Below are 18,763 nucleotides of genomic sequence, written 5' to 3' on the forward strand. Positions count from 1 at the left end.
GAAAGGGCAGGGCTGTCAGTCAAGCACCATGATCCCGCGTACCCCGCATGGAGGGCGGAAAGAAAAAAAAAGAAGAAAAAAGTTCATATTTTATCGTCACCTGACTACAGTAGCTGTATCTATGTTGCTATGGTTACCGTCATTTAACAGCAAACTCTCACGCCTTGTTTTGATGATGTGTTTGGGGTTTTATCGGAGCCTCAGCTGGCTTGTCACGTGCTGCAGGGGAGGAGAAACAGACCTCCGCTGTCTCTGAATGTTTTCAGATGATTGATAAAAATGAAGAAATAATCGAGAAGATCCGAGGCCGTTGGGGACTTTGACCCCCAGGGCGTCTTCTGGCAAGGGAGGCAGTGGCAAACAGTGATGCGGTGAATATAAGAAATAAAAAATAATTTGAATAATTTTGAATAGCCTCTTCTCCGTTAAGCAAGTTTTAAAATAATGGCAATGTGAGATGGTGTCACGAGAAAAGCAGCTATCAAGAAAGGAATACCGTCTGGTGTCGTTCTTTGGATCTCAATTTGCTCCAAAGTGCTTACTTCGGAGTGTGTGTGTGTGTTTGTGTGTGTGAGTGTGTGTGGGTCTTTGATCCTAGTACAAACCAGGGATGTGCTTCCCGGCTAATTAACAAACCGGGGATATCTGAGCATTAAGGGGCGCCAGCTGCCAAGCCCGCCCGCTCCACATTTCTCCCCCTGCATGCATAACCATGGCGACGACTTGCACTTGCTCGGCGCGGTCGGATCCAAGCGCTCACGAGACGATGATACTTTACACCTTTACCTTTTCCCTCCTCAGCCCAGGTGTTTGCAAACAGCTTCGAAGTGGGAGGTCGCCGCGTCCATCGACCCTCACTTGAAGTCGAACGCAGGAAACGAGGCCTGTTTCCTCTGGTTAATTAAAAAAGCGAGTCTGACTCACAACCCTGGGCGATCTCGCCCCGCTGCGCACACACAACGTCCACCGGCACCTCTAACTAATCACACACTAATGCTATCCACGGCCACTCTACACAGGTATGCAGATACGTGCTCCTTCACGGCACCGGCGGTGTGAGTGTGTGTGCGTGTCTATGGAGCAGATAACCCTTATTTCCTGTTGACATCAGATGACTGGCTTATTCTTCTCTAATTATATTATTCCCCTGGTGATGAGGCAATGATCTGACACCTTTTTTTTTTTTTTTGCCTACCGCTCATGATTAGCTGCAGCTGAGGGCGACACTGATTTCTCATTCATGTCAAACCACGCAACTTTGGCTACGGGCCTAAAAAAAAAAAATGACATTGTAATTAGGATTTTGATTTTTTTCAAACCGCTGAATTTCGCTGGCTTAAAATAGCCGTGAGACGTACCACGCTTAGCAATTACATAGAGGATGAGTGCTGCGCCCTCGTCCACACTGAGGCTCATTTTTGTTTTTTTTAATATATTCACCTTGGTCCCCCTGGTTTGGTTCTGACAGCGGTGAAGGGCGGTTTTCCGTTCGGAGACTCCATGTTATCCCAGTGTCTGCATCGGGTTCCTCCAGGTTCCTGCCACAGTCCTAGAACATGCAGGAAAATCCTTGTAGACCCTAAATTGTCCAAAAGTAGGAATAAAGAAGTGAATAATTGAGAAAGTGAAGGATATTGAGGGTGAATGACTGTATGTCTCTATATGTGGACCTGCTATCGACTGCCAACCGGGTGAACTCAACAAGGAGTGAATGAGTGAGTGAATAATCGTATGTTTCTATATGATGCATGAATGAATGACTGCATAGTTGTATGTCTCCATATGATTTGCAAATGAGAGGGTGACTTTTTGTTTTTCTCAATATGACGTGTGAGTGAGTGACTAAAATTCAGTAAAATGTGTTTATGAGTGAGAGGTTATTTACATATGTATGTATATATATATATATATATATATGGCGCAGTCGTCTTTGGAACCGAACATTTCTGGTTCAATTCCCGGTTCTTCCTAGCCTGTCGAAGTGTTGTTGAGCAAGACACTGAACGCCTAACTGCTCCCCAGGCGCTGGTGGATGGTAGCCGACTGCTCATGATTCATCCATGATGGGTTAGTTGCTGAGAACGAATTTCCCCCATAGAGATTATTAAAGGATAAATTATTACTATTATTGTTATTATTGTTGTATCTCTTTATGATGTGTGAATGGTTATGTCTCAATATAACATACATGCGATACTGTGAATCCCTTCAATCACAGCTGCAATTGGCTTTCGCCCTTCCATAAATAATAAATGAATGAATGAATGAATGAGTGAATGAATAAATGAACGAATGAATGAAAGAAAGAAAGAGTAATAGCACTTCACAGAAGCATGCTGAACACATCCATGCCTGTGTTGAGCTGCGACTGCACCAACTGCAGCTGTTGGATGGATAGAAATTATCTATCTATCTATCTATCTATCTATCTATCTATCTATCTATCTATCTATCTATCTATCTATCTATCTATCTATCTATCTATCTATCTATCTATCCATCTATCCATCCATCTATCCATCCATCCATCCATCCATCCATCCATCCATCCATCTATCTATCTATCTATCTATCTATCTATCTATCTATCTATCTATCTATCTATCTATCTATCTATCTATCTATCTATCTATCTATCTATCTATCTATCTAAACTAGGGTTGAATATCTGGATCATTAAATGTCATGCCTACAGTGTCACTTTGTGGCCATTGGGCGCAAGTGCAGGCCGAGTGTTCGCTGCGCTCCGGATCCGGAGGATCCGCCAAGTTGACCACACGTCAGTGGGGGAACCTGTACTGGTGTGTGGACGTGTAAAACGTGCGTCAGGCGGGTTCCCGGATGCACGGGAGGAGGGAAGCATGGAACGGGAAGCCCTGGAGGCGCCGATCGGCGGCGGTGAGAACCCTCTTCCATGTGCATTTTTTTTGTTTTAATCACGCACATTATTGCATTTGTTTGTTACACATTATCAGCAGTGACTGCCGGGGTTTAACGCACCGCGGCTCCTGCGGGCCTGACAGTGTTCTCCACACGGTCTGTATCATTCCAGCTCTTATAGCTGCATTGGAATGACACTTGCATAGAGTTGCTGTTATCTATCACAACAGTTGACAGAGTATTTACAACCCTCTCACCATGTTAGTTTTAAATGTGACCGGACACCTGCAATTAAAATAATCACCCGGGGAAAGATATCAAATGTGACACAGGAAGTGTAACTTTGCACGAAATGCAGCGACGTGTGAGATTGAGGTCACCCTCGTGTTCTCATGGAGATGATACCTGCGCCGTTCTGACGCTTGTCACCTCTATTTTGAAATAGCTCTTAATATCGCTACGCTTTGCTACGTGTATTATAAGGTACTGTGTCCTGCCTGAAGGTTACTCCATGTCAGGTCACTCCGCCACCCCGAGAAAGCGCCAGGTGCGTTTTTCGGCTCGCCACGACATCATTCTCCTCAGGGAGGTCATTGCGCGGAACCCGTTCGCCTCCAAAGAGCCAGGTGAGCCGCGTTCGTGAGACGCCGGTGGCAGAGAGACGTTTCATGAAAAAGCGTCAGGCGTTCTCTCCCAACAGGACGGATCTGGGCCCGCGTGGGGGAGATCGTCACGGCGACCCTGCGGGATGAAAATTTCGAGGTGGACGCCAGGAGATGCAGGGAGAGGACCATGCTCTTGCTGGACTACTACAAGAAGCAGGACTTCCCAAGCCTGCGCAGGTTTGTAGCAGCAAACAGGGAGCAGCGGGGCGGCTGCTAGTGTAAAACCCCTGATGTGAGGGTGTTGTGCCGTGGCTCAGGTTCGGGACCGAGAGGCTGTACGCCCAAAAAGAGGATCTGCTCCACGAGGTTTTGGAGCTGGAGGCCGAGAAGGGCCTCCTTGCCAGCGGCGAGTGTGTAAAGTATCAGGTGGGTGTCGGCTGTCTTGTTTAAACAGGCGAGAGCGAAGCCTCCTATTCACACCCTCAGGCTGTTTCTAAATATGATATTGACAGCGTGGGTCATCGCCGTTCAGACAAGAGGTCGAGCTGTCAATCATTTGTGCTGTCGGAGCTGTTACCGAAGGAAAAAACAAGACGGCAAAAATGTGGAAATAAATAGTTAAAGCTTTTTATTGTTTAGATGGAAACACAACTGACAGATTCCACGTTCCATTACCACGCTTGTAAAAACCATAGTATTTCCTCCTGATGCTGCAGGTCATCTATTATACAGAAGTAAATATGTTGCTGCTAATACCTGCAAAGTACTTCTAATTTTTTTTTTTCTGCATGTGATTTTTTGTTTTTTTACCCTGGTCGCAGGATGATGAGCTGAGAAAGCGAACCATAGAGGAGCTGAGCTTTCCAGAGCAGGACAAGCCCGGAGTCACCATCAGGCAGACGACTCCGTCAGGTAAAACCAGACTCAAAACACATGGCAGGACCCATTTGTGAGAAGTTCTGAATTATAATAAATTAAATTTTAATATCCACATTATGGTAAGACTATATTTACCAGTTACAGAATAAAGATGATCTGATATGCAGCTTTATTCGGGAGTGTCACAGATGCTTAATCACCTTCAAATATTTGGTTTTCTTCGATATTTGACTGCTGATGTCTGAGGAGCTCATGCACTTATAATTCATTGATTTTCATTGATTATCCGTATGGCTCATCCGGAACTAAAGGTTTTATGGGGGTTGCTGGAGCATATTCCGGCCGTCATGGGGCGAAAGGCAAGGTTCACCCTGGACCGTTACCAGTCAATAACAGGGCCTCGTACAGAGACATACAACCATTCACACTCTCATTCACTCACCATATAGAGACATGTAACCATTCACTGTCATTCATACGTCTGGCAATTAAGGGTCTCAGATGAACCTCCTGCATGTTTTTGGACAGAGGAAACCCACACAGACATGAGAGACAACGTGCAAACTGCACACAGAAATCCCCCCCCTGTTAGAATCTAACTGGGGACCTTCTTGCTGTGAGGCGGGAGTGCACAACAAACAGAAAATACTCAGAGGAAGCGTGCACTAATGATATGCTAGTTGATACCAGCAGTGTCATCACTATGAATTAAAGCCAAAACACGACACTTTCCGCAACATTTTTAAAGGGAAAAGTGCTGAACGGGTGGGACGTCTGATAGAGGAAAATGGTCTGTCATCTCGGATTCTTGTTCCCGCAGAATCCGAAGAAAACCATGGAGACGTGGCCGAGCTCTCGGCGGCGCCCACTTCCAAACGTGCCTGCCAGTGCTGCTGTCAGACTTACTCAGAGATTCTCAGCTTCTTGGAAAAGCGCTCCGAGTCGGAGCAGCGGCTGCGAGAGGAGGAGCTCGCCCTTCGCCGAGAGGAACTCGAGATCCAGCGGAGTAAGGAGTTTTGATTCCAATGAAATAAAGTGAATTTTCACCATGTGCACTTACGCAGATGTTTTAAAAGTGACAAACTTGCACAATCACCATAAAACTGTGACTTATATAGCCAGTACATTTCATGCTAGGACCAAATTCATTTGTCAGTTGACTTTGGTGTACGACTGGGATAATCGCCATTTCGAGAAATGCAACTGGTTTTTAGTTCAGTTTGGAAGACTCATTCATCTGCAGGAACAACACATCACAGAACGGTTATTTGACCTCCATAGGCCAAGATATCATTTTAATGTGGAAAAAATTGTTCACTTGTTCAACGGTCTTACATGGCGTTGTGTCCCTTCTTCACCTTTAGGTAAAATCGCTCTGGAAAGGGACCGTCTGGCCACTGAGAAGAAAGAAAGGGAACGAAGATTTGAGCTCGAGAGCCAGGAGAGGCAAGTCATTTTGGACCTCCTTAAGGAGAAGGTGCTGAAAGGCTGATGGAGGGAAACTCAGTAACCCTCGAATGAAGTTGAAGCTGAACATCAAATATTGAGAGCGTGTGGGCTGACAGGCTATTAAGAGTAAATCGGCTTCTTAAAGCTGACCGATTTAGTACCTTTTTCTCCTTACTATGTGAGGCACGGCCCGCAAGAATGACGTCTGAGAAATGGATTGCAGACGGGCTGTGGAGCAACGCCTCGGGTGTAGGGATGCGACCGAGCCAAAGTGGCAGACAGTATTGCAAACAGATGCTTGATCGACTGCAATCTGTCACGGAAAAGAAGTTGACTGCTTTCCTCTCTGCCACGCCGCTCACGGTCAAAGTGAAAAATTCCTACACGTACAAGTGTCTTACAGATTGACATTATGTTCATTTCTTCATGATAAGTCAATTATCAGTCATTTCTATTGGTCTCAGATTTTATCAAATCGCCACTTTTGTTTGAAATTAGATTATGACGCATTTGTTTCTCTCTTTGGGATATTATTGTCTTACCTTTTCTCATCATGTTAGTTGCCCTCACACGCTTCCGTGTATACTGTTAAGAAGATCATTATAATGATTGTATTCTAAACAAATAGCCCGCAGAAGCAGTTTTACCACAACAAAGTATGTGTTTTATGTGATCGCCTGGAAGAACATACTGGAATTTATGAAGCTTTACAGTGTGTATTTTGTAAAGAAGCTCAATTGGTTTAAATGAATTCAAAATGCCATAATCTGTAAACTTACTGCAATGTGTAAATGCATATGAGGTGCACTTTCTAGTTAGATTTTTAGCAGTTGTCACAGAGTGTCTGAAATTTTTGATATTTAATCAAGATTCTTGATTAAGAATTGTGTCGAACTGTATTTTACACAGTTAAGTGCAATAAAATTATCAGATCGTCTTAGTTAAGGTTTTGGTGAGTCCTTTTGTTATAAGTAGGTTGTGAAATATCGCTGACTTTTCACGCCCATCCACCGGTTATGAGATGAACAACCATGAACATTTGATGGATGGAAGGAACATGAACAAACCAACATGGCTAAATCTAAGGACACCTTGATTACATCTAGACTAAATGTGGGAAAATAGAAAAAAAAAAATCAATTAGTTTAAATACATGGCAAGAATTTTGGCAATAAAATCTTCTTGTGTGTCAAAGTGCTGTTGAGCAAGACACTGAACTTCCAACTGCTACCCTGACGCTGGTGGACAGCAGCCTGCTGCTCATGGTTAATCCATGGTTTAATTGCAGAGAGCAAATTTTCCCACAGGAATTAATAAAGGATAAATTATTATTGATAATAAAATGTGTATTTAGCTTAAAGAGTGAGGGAATATCATTCATAAAAAAATATTTAATTTAATGTCTTCATTAGCTTTTTTTTCTTTCTTTAAGTTATTTTAGTTTTTTAAAGAAAGTACTTTACAGAAAAAGAAAACTTTCGCATTCTCTTTTTGTGTATAAAGAGCTTGGCTAAACATGACGGGGGGCAAACTTCTCCCATGTGCCCTGTATTCCAAGCCGAGGTCGCTGCGCTTCAATATGACGACATGAGAATACCGCATCCTAATTGGGCGATGTCATCGCGCACGTGGCGCCCCCCACCCTCCGCCGCTCCCCTCCCCGCTGTTCACAGTTCAGTCGCAACAAAGTTTACAGTGAGCACGACGGGACAGCCAGCACCCGTCCATTTTTCTGAGGAGTCCGGAGTTTCATGACCGTGCCGTACCCGGGCTGCGCTCGGTGCTCCTTTACGGGTAATTCTCCGCGGGAGGGAAGCCGTCCCGGAGACAACGCGGAGCTCGGCTTCACATCCACCGGCCATTCTTCGGCGGCCTGCCCGGCTGCGGTTCCGCTGATGTGGAGGTTGTTGACCCGTTCACGGCGCACCAGACATCACAAAGCTCTCGGTCATTTCCACGCTAAAGATGCCCGGTAGCGCATAAGCCACCCAGTGGCTGCAATTTTGCTACGGATTTTTTTTCCCCCTTCATTTTTTTTACATTTAATTTCCTCAAGCACCAGACGCTAGTGGAAACAAGTCGAAGTACCACGTCGACTTCACAGCACGATGCCCATTCGGCGTTTCGGGGGTCACAGGTCTCTAGTTTCTCGTTCCCAAACGCCGAAGCTGTCTTACGGCTATACGAAGATGAATATTTCCCGGGGAGGATACCGGGTCTTCTCCGCCAACTCCACCACCGCCTGCACCGAGCTGGCCAAGAAAATCACCGAGTGAGTGCCCGTCCGGGATACCCCCGACTGTGTCGTTAGTAATTTTCGAAAGAGGGCCATCTTCGCCGCCCGCCATGTTGCCGTAGCTAAATAATAATAAGAATAAGAAGAATAATAATAAAACAAAGAAGGGTGGTAAGCCATGATAGCGTTCACGTCCGCACTCTTGAGGACGGAGAATCGAAAATGGTGGAAATCTGTGATAGCAAGAGTTCACGTCTAAGCGAAGGAAATCACGAACAATCTGAAAACTAATGTAGTTATCCTCCCAAAAAACTCGGTTTATCGGTCTCTAACTCTCAGAACCGACTCAACCTGCCCGTTACAGTTTGAAATATTGCGCAAAACGGCTAAAAAAAGTAAGAAAGATTGATAGTTCAGTGACTTTAAACCAGCGCCGGGGCTAATGTGAAAACAAAACTTAAGATAGGCATTCTATCAATACAGCATTTCATTGATACAACACAGTGTATCGGACACTAAATAAAGCAAATAAGTCATTAAACCACCACATTTTGGCTAAACTTACCTCGTTCCCCTGCTCAACTGAGACAAAATATTCAATTGGTCTCCCCGTTCGTGTTAAATCAGTTTCTCTCCACTATTAGTTTACTTTTGTTTTTTGTTTTTTTTGTTTTTTCAACTGTCTAGCGTCATTTTCCCGTGTTTTTACACGCACTCGCGTCCTTTCAAAATAAACTTCCGCCATTTTCTGACAGGAAGTGCCCGAAATAGGCTTATGAATATACACAACGCTTTACTTTGAGGTTATTTCCAAACAATAACATTGTTTAAATAACTACTATTTAACTATTTTGAAAAGAATATTGCTGTCGTATTAAATATGCTTATCAATTAGCATCCTCTGGATACATTTTAGTCCGTTTGTTTAGTTTCCTTCAGGGATTTGTGGTTCTCTGTGCCAATTTGGAAAATACTGAGAATTTCCACAATCTGCGGCAAGATGATCCAACTCGTTTAATGAATAGGGTTCTCATTATGAAGTCTGCAAAATCTCGCAAAAACATACAAAAAAAGGAATCTGAAGGTGATTTCCATTGGATTTATCTTAACAGATTAGCAGCCCCCTATTTATCTCCCAAGATGAAAGGACTGCATTATTAGATTGTGAGTTGTTTTTGCTAATGTCCGAGTGGGTGATTCAAAGGAGCTGTCTGCGAGAGTCATCATGATGAAAGAAGTCCATGCCCCTGCTCTGTCTTGGAAGTATTCAGGGCAGACAAGCTCCTCACTGCATGTCTCCTTTTTTCAGGCTACTTTTTTACTGGCCAATGGCTTCTTGAAGGTCTAAGTTATTCTTATTCTTAAATCGTCACACAAACAAGCATGGCCTTGTTTTTCATAAAGTTGAAGCCTGGATTTGTCAAAACTGCATGGACAAAAGTCCATGCAGTATGCTAGCTTCCTTATCAGCCCAGCGAGGTTCTAAACATCTTTGCTGCAGTTGAAACTTCCTTGGTCAAGTTCAATTTTCTTTTGGAGCAAAGGTTAAAAAACAACATCAGCACACAGAATATGTCAATGAATATGAGACTGAATGTTTGCTGTGTGGTGCACACTGTGTGACTGAGCTTTGTGTGAGTTTTTGTGTGTGAGATTATTCCTGGAGCTTAAGCTAACCATCATAACAGCCATGTAATTCAGCACTAAATGCGCAAAATAGATCATATGGCTGCAAATCTCATTCCTGCAGCCTCTCCCCCTTTTAGACAAATGGCTGGAGCTGTTTGTCAGCCTTCATGTACAGAAGTCGTTATGGGCGATGGCCCAGAAACAGATAATAGACAAAAGGCAGGAGTTAAGCGATGCAAATTGGGGCGAGGCTTGTTGTCACCTGCGGCATTGCTGTCATCTGTTGCAAATCTGGCAGTGTCCTGCTTTCACAAGTCAAAGTCTTGATTAATCTGCTCTTTCAAGGCAAATCAAGGTCATTCTTTTAACTTGTTACAACATTTTAATGGATAACACAATTACCTTTCATCCATAATGCCTGGGTGTGTTCAGACTTTGACTTCATGCTGGGGAGCTAATCTAATTGATGCACTATCAGTGTTTGTCATGTACTTGCGCAGCTGTTGCCACAGGTTTTTCAAGATGCAACCTGATTTATAGCCACATAGCTGTCAGTGTTGACCACAACTGTGCCATTCTGGCTGCCAACATTGAATGTATTCATATTCTCGTCAGCTATTTTATTTTTTTCGCTTCTTTTGCGAATGTTTGTTTTGTTGTGGTCGTTGTTTCTTGAAGAATTAGTGCCTCCTTATTTTGCAGCAATAAAAGTATCCAGTCAAGGCCCTTACTAGATGAATGTTTTCCTCTGAGAATATCGCTTTCGGCTTCTCATAATGTGGCAAAAAAAAAAAAAACCCACATTGGTTGTCAAAGGATGAACACGTTCTGTGAGCTTGTGTTTTACATTTTCTTTAGGCGTTTGGGCGTGGAGTTGGGCAAGTCAGTGGTCTTTCAGGAGTCAAACTCAGGTATGGCTAATAATTATCCGCAAGAGTGCTCATGTTGTTCCAAAGTATTTTGTTTTCTCCTGTGGATTGAACTTGCCACGTTTACTTTCAGAGACCAGGGTGGATGTGAAGGAGTCTGTCCGCGGGCAAGATATCTTCATCATTCAGACCATTCCCAGGTGAGACAGCAAGAATTCCACACCTCTATGCTCTTTTCGCCTTTACACCTTTGCATCAGTAGAGCTGAGATTCACGGTGAGTCACACCACTCTATGAGGACAAAGAAAAAAAAAAGTTGAGCTGAAATTGAATTAACTTTTGACTGGGGGTGGGGAGGCGACATCATCCACAGCCAACCATAACAGCTGGGATCATGAAAGTCACAAATCAATTCTGGAAGAAATGGTATCAGTCACACTGTAGCGTTCAAAGGACAGTTAAATATAATTTCAGAATAGCTTTGCCAAGTCATGCTGGTAGGGGAAAATCTGGCCTTCTGAAAAGCTATACTTTATCAATTGAACAAATCAACCAGTGCAAAAGGAGTCACAATGTGTGCATCTGTGGCCGCTTTAGGGACAGAAAAGTTCCAAGAAATCAATTCCAAGAACTGCCCAGCTCGAAAATTTTCGTTCTAGGAACCCCTGTCCCCCTGGGGGAACGTATTAGTGATAAGTGAAATGGTTTGAGGAGCTGCAGTCCCTGGTTTCTCTGCTTGCCAAGTGCAAGAAAAATGATGATGTTTCTGAAAATGTTCAGAGAATTGCAAAAAGTTCCTAGAGTGCGAAAGTGACTTACATGGGGAGGGACATTTTTGAAACTTCCTTCACCATTGTGTAGGAACAGAGACTCTTTGCACCACTTACACACTTATACACCAGTCAGTGATATACGTGTTAAACTGAGTGTTTTTGGTTCAAAAAATTGTCACAAAGGTCATAAAATTGTTGTTTGCAGAAACCTCATCCCACATTACTGGTACAGCGCAAGAGTGATTGTTTTACCCCGGTCTCTCTTTGAGACGCCTTTTGCTTATCTCTTGGCAATCGTGAATCATTCTAGTGTGAGGGAGAAGCCTCCCAGCCCATGAAATCTGTGGGGGGGGTGTCCTGCTAACCTCATGGCAGGGAGAAGCAGGAAGCTGGGCAGGAGAAGCAAGTGAAGCGAACACTTACTGATATGTGACTCTTGACCGACTTGTACTCATTTACCTCACTGCCGTGGCTTTGTCCAACGGGGCTTGAAACATATTTGGACATGATGGCAGAACTGAGCAAGACGCTCAACACCTGTTATGTAACAGCACAGTTGCTGCTTTTCAGCAACAGAGTAGCAATTGGATTGGAATGACTCCATAATTAAAAAGGAAAAATTAAATATCATGTTGCATTGAAGTACTGCTGAGGCTAACCTCGAGACCACAAATGCCCTGGAAAATATTTATGGAATAAATACATCCACAAGTGAGTGTGGATGTTTCATTACAGACCTGTAGGCAATCCACAACTGTTGATTCAAAATGCAGTCCTTGTTTGGATGCTAAAGGGCCAGCTCTGTTGTCCATATAAGATTTGTACTTTCTATAGACACCGATAGACATACTGTTGTTTCCAGTGAGCCTCTCAATCGGGGCAATGATGTATAATCTGGCCTGTCTGTTGTTGTTGCAGAGATGTCAACACTGCCATCATGGAGCTGCTGGTTATGGCTTATGCCCTGAAAACCTCCTGTGCCAAGAACATCATTGGGGTCATCCCCTATTTTCCATACAGCAAGCAGTGCAAGATGAGGAAAAGGGGGTCCATTGTTTGCAAGCTGCTTGCCTCCATGCTCGCTAAAGCCGGTATGGAATGCGTTGTGAAGTTCTACAGACAGGCTTTTGACTGACATTTAAGTTATGAACTTTTAAGTTAATTTTGTGCTTTTAATGATCCAAATCAAATGAAAATGACCAGTTGCTTGGAAACCCCTGATATAACCAGTACTGTTCCCATAGGGCTAACTCACATCATCACAATGGACCTCCATCAGAAGGAAATCCAAGGGTTCTTCAGCTTCCCTGTAGACAACCTGAGAGCTTCCCCCTTCCTCATTCAATACATCCAAGAGGAGGTAATGCCCGAGTGTACCTGCAGTACTATTCATGCTGAAGGACTCCATGCTGACTCTCTCTCTCTCTCCACAGATTCCAGACTACAGGAATGCTATCATCGTTGCAAAGTCCCCATCAGCTGCCAAAAGGTAGGGAGTCGGAATCGAACCACGCCGATACCAATGTTAGCATCGCTTCTCTTGAATTCCACAGCAGCTTCTTTCTTTCTTCTGCCTTTCCCTTTGTCCTTGTTTCTGTTGTTTCGAACCCTCTTTGCAAACTTCCTTTTCTTTTCTTCAGCGAACGTGTGTGAACAGTTATGCGTCCGTTCCTTTTGACTTTGGTTTGCCCCATCCCAGAGCTCAGTCCTACGCTGAGAGGCTACGGCTCGGATTAGCCGTAATGCACGGAGAGGCTAACCATTCGGAATCCGACATGGCCGACGGTCGACAGTCACCCCCCTTGTTCCGCACCACCTCAGCGCACACGGGCCTGGAGCTGCCATGTAAGAGACACAAAACGTGCATATTTACACATTTCCTCTCTTTACATGCTGTTTTTTGTTTTGCTTTGTTACTTGTCCAGGTTATCTGCTGGTTTTTGCCTCCATAATACTGAAAAGCAGCACATCTTTCTGATGTTTTAAACCCACATAGTTTTCTCCTTGGCCAAAACAACCTAATTGAGCCCAGGGTGGCTTTTGTTTTGTTTTTCTTCATATATATATGTATATGTGTGTATATATATATATATATATATATATATATATATATATATATATACACATATGTATATTGTTTGCAAGCTGCTTTTTTTCTTTCCCCAACTGTCAATGAAAACCACTCTACTGTCAAGTTCACTTTATGTATGCATTGCACCACAGTAGTCATATGAGGGCACATCACAGCTCAAAGCAGTTTCCAGATTGTTGAACACACTGTTGTGAGCAAAAACAAGATTAAACCTGTTTGGCAGCTTTCTGCCTCGACTAGGACTGTTGAGAGATTACGAGAGAGGACATGTGTGCAAAGATTGTGTTGCATAAAGGCTATAATAAACTAATCATTAATATCTTTCAGGCAAATTATAACAGATTATATCCATAACATTTATTGTGACATCTTATTTGTTTAGAGGGAATAGCAGTAAATTAGTTTACCACATGTTTCTTTGGTTCCCAATGTAAATTCAACATGGGTAGCCTTTTCAGTTCGCTTCTCTGACAGTGTTGTTGAATCGATTATTCCATCTTTTTGCAAAAATAAAAGGTTGATGTAATATAGCATAGGGCACTGTCATATTCTTTACTTGATGTATTGAAGGGCTCGTGCTTGCAAAGGGTGTTTTTAAGAAGGATGTGCGTCTATGTTCCTACTACTGCAAGCCTGCCGTTATTTCTTTTCTAGTTGAAATCAAGATTTCTACAAGAAACCCCATTGGCAATAAATCATCTGTCTCAATTTTTAAATCTTGATAATAAAGCTACTGGTGAAGTCAGAATATTCTTTGTAGGCAGTAAATCAAGGGATCTCAGTCAGATAAAGCTATGTTCTACCAAGTTCTGTGTAAAGAAGGGGAGCCCTCAAATAAGAGCTGAGAGGCCTCTACCCCCCAGGGTGAAGATTGAAGTTGACAATATTTCCAAACCATCCCATGGATGTGTCAGTTAAAGGTTTTTTTTTTATTTTTTATTATTCTTATCTTTAAACTGAAGAGACTGAAGCCTCACAGAGCACACGGGAACAAAAAAGGGGCACCATTCCAAAACCTACACTCCGGACTGACCTTTTTACCCCAGGCTGTTTTCTAAATCTGCCATAAATTACCATATTAAGGCAAGAACAGCCCCGCACACCGTGCACATACACACACACACACACTTCCCTCAGCCCCACTTCCTATTTGTAGCCGGCTTTGGGACGCAATGACTGACTTTACCCTGCCAGAATAATGTCCTCCATCACATCACATCTTCAATTTGCTCTGAATTCGGCTTCCCCTTAACTGTCCAGCGTCAACTCAGCGTCAACTGCTGTGTCAGAAGCCATCGAGGCCATTCTCACTGTTTTCTCACCTATTGAATGCCGCCGCTACCTTTCAGGGGGGAAATCTGGAGAACGAGAAATGCCACATCAAGTGCAGTGTCTTGTCTGTTTTTCATCTGACTGTGCCTCGGTATGTTTTGCAAACACAGGCGGCAGATCTCGTGTCCAATTCCGAGGGATAGAGCTCCCAAGTATGATAATGAGGCTTGAAAATACTATTATTATTATTATTATTATTATTTCCTCCTGTTGTTGCTCGCATCTCTCTCTCTGCTTGGAATAACATGTGTTACCGAGGGCTTCCTCTTAAAATGACCCCCCACCCCCTCAAACAACAAAAAAAAAAAACCCTTCCATGGCCACATTCGAGATGTCCTGTGGGTAAAACTGTTTGCTGTCGCTGCTCCCGACTTCTGCTTTGAATCAAACAGCGGAAAGAGAAACTCAGCAACTAGCCCATCGATTCCCTCCAGAGAACAAACCCCCGATGTGAAGCGATAGAAATAGGGCGAGGGCGAATATTGAACTTGAATCAATCTTGGGGGAAACGAGGCTCCATTTAAACTCGCCGCCCGTGACATTCATTGATTTCCGATTGTGTAAATTGACTCTGCAGCATCGGAGGGCCACAAAATCTTCCAAAGCCAGTGTTTTTAGCCAGCCCAGTTTTTGGCTTTTATTGATGCCTCATCCAAATCGCTCGTTCCACTTACCTAAACAGCACAAAGGCTGTTTTCTAATTCGGGCCTTATTAACACTTAAAATGATTTATGCTTTCGGGACTAATCTGCATCCGCATGCATAGGTAATCCACTGGAAGAACAGTTTTTATTCTATATTAATTAAATTCCTTTAACAATACAGTACAGTATCAGTGGCCTTTAAGTTCAACCCAATACATGTATCATCTAAAAGTTAACTTTTAAGGGCCTTTGAACTAATTCAAGGAATAGTTGGGCGTCAGAATCATATGTGGATTTGGAAAGCTGGGTGTTATTGCTTGGACTCAATCACAAAAACAACCCAATACATAATCTGGACACATGACCTTGAAATGCAAGTTTGATGTATGTATCTCTCTTTTGGAGGAAGCCCTCGGTCTCGCATCAACTTCGGGCTCACCCCGGAGTGTGAAAGTGATTTTTATTTTTTATTTATTTTTTTATTTTTTGAATCACCATACGTGTTTCCATTCAAAGAGATTAGATGAAGCCCTTGGACCAATTCAAGAGCAGTGCATAATTTTCTTGTAATTTCTCACGTCAATGGCAGTTAATCCACTGATTGCAATGTGTGAATTTTCAAATTATCTGGAATGTCCACGATGCATTCCGTGCACAAAGTTTTCAACGTGTTCAAATGCAAAACAATTGATTTAGTTGGTCACACTCTTCTATGACCTTCTTTTTGTCCTGCTCCTAAAATCATTATGCCCCAATTTTTTTTTTTTTACTTTCCTTTTGGTTTGGAAAAGGATTTTTGGTGTTTCTGCATAATCTAGCGGAGTCAATGATTATTTGAAATTGTATGTTACCCCCATACATCGTGTTGATTTTCTGAATTTGGGGAGTACTTTCAAATCTGGAAATTCCCCCACTTCCACATTGTCAGATTTTGAACCAGTACTTGCCTCTATGACTAATAATTATCAACTGTCTGTTAATTATAGAACTTCAGTTCTGTGCTCAGTTTTCCATCTACATATAAAATCAAAGAACTTTTTAATGTACGCGATCTTTAATTTTGGTTTGAATTCACCAATGACTTGATTCATGTTGCTGAATCCTCAAAAACCTTACGTCCTGCAGTCACTGGATTGGTGCCACCGTATTTGGAAGCTTTCTGGCGTTGATGCCTCCTTGCATGGTGTTTGCAGGTTTCAATCAGATCCTCTCGCCTGCTGCTGATGATTTACCACCAGCTGCCGTCGCAAGGTAGTGACGGCTTCTTTATCTGTATCTTTCAGTGATGATGGCCAAGGAGAAACCCCCCATCAGTGTCGTCGGAGACGTAGGAGGCAGAATTGCCATCATTATTGTAAGACGTCGGGCTTTAACCGTCCAATCGTTGTTGAAACAAATCAAGACCGTCACGCCCTTGATATTAACAAAAGACACAAAATGTCATTGTGTAAATGGAGTTTGAAAGAAGGCATTAATTATCGCGGCTCTAGCATATTAAAAACTTAGCCTTTTAATTTATTCTGACCTTTTCTAATGTTTGGAATGTTCTAAAAATGGGTTGAAAAAATCTACAGTTTTCATCAGAACAGTACAACTTAGGAAAGACCAGTATTCAGACCAGAAAGCCCAGAAACCTAATCTTCCTCACTGATGCCGACCCGATGTACCGTCTCAACAGGACGACATCATAGATGACGTGGCGGACTTTGTCGCCGCAGCAGAAATTCTGAAGGAGAGGGGAGCCTACAAGATCTACATCATGGCGACACACGGCCTGCTGTCCGCAGAGGCTCCCAGGCTGCTGGAGGAGTCTGCCATTGATGAGGTACTGTTACTTGTCCAGTCACAGATTTACAAAAGAGAATGCATGGAAAGGTTGAATCTAAGGCGAGGAAATGGTAATAACTACCATGTCTCCTTTCAATGTTGATAAATGCATTCCAAGAATTTTATTTTTGGTAAAATAAGACAAAAAGGGTTGTAACCACAATAGTAGTAGCTACTAGTTTGTTTAATTTTTTCAACAATTTATTTGCCCATTATTATGGGGCTACTACCAGTTTACTCATCACAATTTAAAAAACAATGGGTTCACATGTTTAGCAAATTGGCCCAAATGTCTAAATCAGACAAGACTTGTCATAAAGGTCAGCATTAAGCTGTAGCATAAGCTGCAATACCGGATCACTTACCGTAATTTCCGGACTATTGAGCGCACCTCAATATAAGCCGCACCGGCTAGCCGATCGCTATCTCGGTCTTCCTCCTGCGCACTAAAACTGTCAAAGTCGTCTTCTTCAGTGTCAGAGTTGAACAGACTCAGAATTTCACGGTCATTTCATCGGTCCGATGTGACGAGGATAAATGTTTTAGCGGCGTGAAGCTCGTTAGCACCCTCCTTAAAAAAGGTCCATATATTAGCCGCATCGTTGTTTACGTGAAAAAAGTTGCGGCTTATCGTCTGGAAATTACAGTAATTCTGCTTTCTTAAAGAGCTTGAATTACCAAAGCAAATTCCTGTGTACATTATACATTTAGCAATTAAAACATTTTCTGCTTTCTTATCAGATGGCCGTGACTGTCCATTTTACTCTCTTCGTAGTTGTATTAGTCAAACTCAATGAAAGTTTTTGATATTGAACCCTTGCAATGAGGCGAGACTGCCATTCTGTGTTTGTTAGAAGCCACTTTTATTGCCATGGAAGGCTGCTGAGATCAGTTTGTATTTGGGAGAGGGTCGAAATGAGTGCCTGTCGTGTGTCCAGGTCGTTGTGACCAACACCGTCCCTCATGAAGTCCAGAAGCTCCAGTGTCCAAAAATCAAAACCGTGGATGTGAGTATGATCCTGGCGGAGGCCATCAGGCGCATCCACAACGGCGAGTCCATGGCCTACTTGTTCCGCAACATTGCCGTGGATGACTGAGGCACCAGGTGCCCCAAGGGTCACTGGCATGCCACTCATATGACCACAACATCACAGAGGACCACAGCATTGTTTACTTCAGTTATGTCTACACATATTTGTGCTTCTCTTTTGTTTTTCTGGCATGTGTCTAATCAAAACGGTTGTATTTACTGTACCGCACACATGAAGCAATATGGAAGTCATATATTCATTCATTATCTACTCTTTGCTACACTGGGGCTTTACAAACAACACCGGTTGACATCTACATAAATGAGCACCATAAAACATGTTATGTACTACGTCTCCGTGATGTTCACTATTTTGCAAATAAAGCAGTTCATCTTGTGTTAAACAACTTCTGCCTTTTTGTTTTTTTTAACACCAGTGGAGTACTATAACTATTAATCTAAAAAATATGACCATTGTAATTATGACTTATACTTCCTTCAAACAAGTTTTTGGGCTC

At 42.9% G+C, this 18,763-nt stretch overlaps 2 protein-coding genes across 3 annotated transcripts; both read left to right on the plus strand.

Annotated features, from left to right (window-relative positions):
* Positions 1-2,817: 2,817 nt before the first annotated feature.
* Positions 2,818-6,643, plus strand: LOC147228859 (uncharacterized). Its single transcript, XM_086157166.1, has 7 exons — positions 2,818-2,898; positions 3,384-3,506; positions 3,581-3,722; positions 3,803-3,911; positions 4,307-4,397; positions 5,185-5,370; positions 5,729-6,643. The coding sequence occupies exons 1-7, from the start codon at positions 2,862-2,864 to the stop codon at positions 5,854-5,856; spliced, it is 816 nt and encodes a 271-aa protein (XP_086013292.1). The 5' UTR covers positions 2,818-2,861; the 3' UTR covers positions 5,857-6,643.
* An 835-nt stretch (positions 6,644-7,478) lies between these two features.
* LOC147228860 (phosphoribosyl pyrophosphate synthase-associated protein 1-like) lies at positions 7,479-18,653 on the plus strand. Of its 2 annotated transcripts, XM_086157163.1 has the most exons (11): positions 7,479-8,085; positions 10,537-10,589; positions 10,681-10,747; positions 12,239-12,411; positions 12,565-12,680; positions 12,754-12,809; positions 13,020-13,165; positions 14,855-14,896; positions 16,672-16,742; positions 17,067-17,213; positions 18,154-18,653. In XM_086157163.1, the coding sequence occupies exons 1-11, from the start codon at positions 7,922-7,924 to the stop codon at positions 18,310-18,312; spliced, it is 1,194 nt and encodes a 397-aa protein (XP_086013289.1). In that variant the 5' UTR covers positions 7,479-7,921; the 3' UTR covers positions 18,313-18,653. The 2 variants fall into 2 exon arrangements, with proteins under 2 accessions (XP_086013289.1, XP_086013290.1); XM_086157164.1 differs by lacking the exon at positions 14,855-14,896.
* Positions 18,654-18,763: the final 110 nt, after the last annotated feature.

Source organism: Fistularia commersonii, chromosome 12 (genome assembly GCF_037954325.1).
Source record: "Fistularia commersonii isolate RoL2024-O1a breed Wild chromosome 12, RoL_Fcom_v1.0, whole genome shotgun sequence".
NCBI lineage: Eukaryota > Metazoa > Chordata > Actinopteri > Syngnathiformes > Fistulariidae > Fistularia > Fistularia commersonii.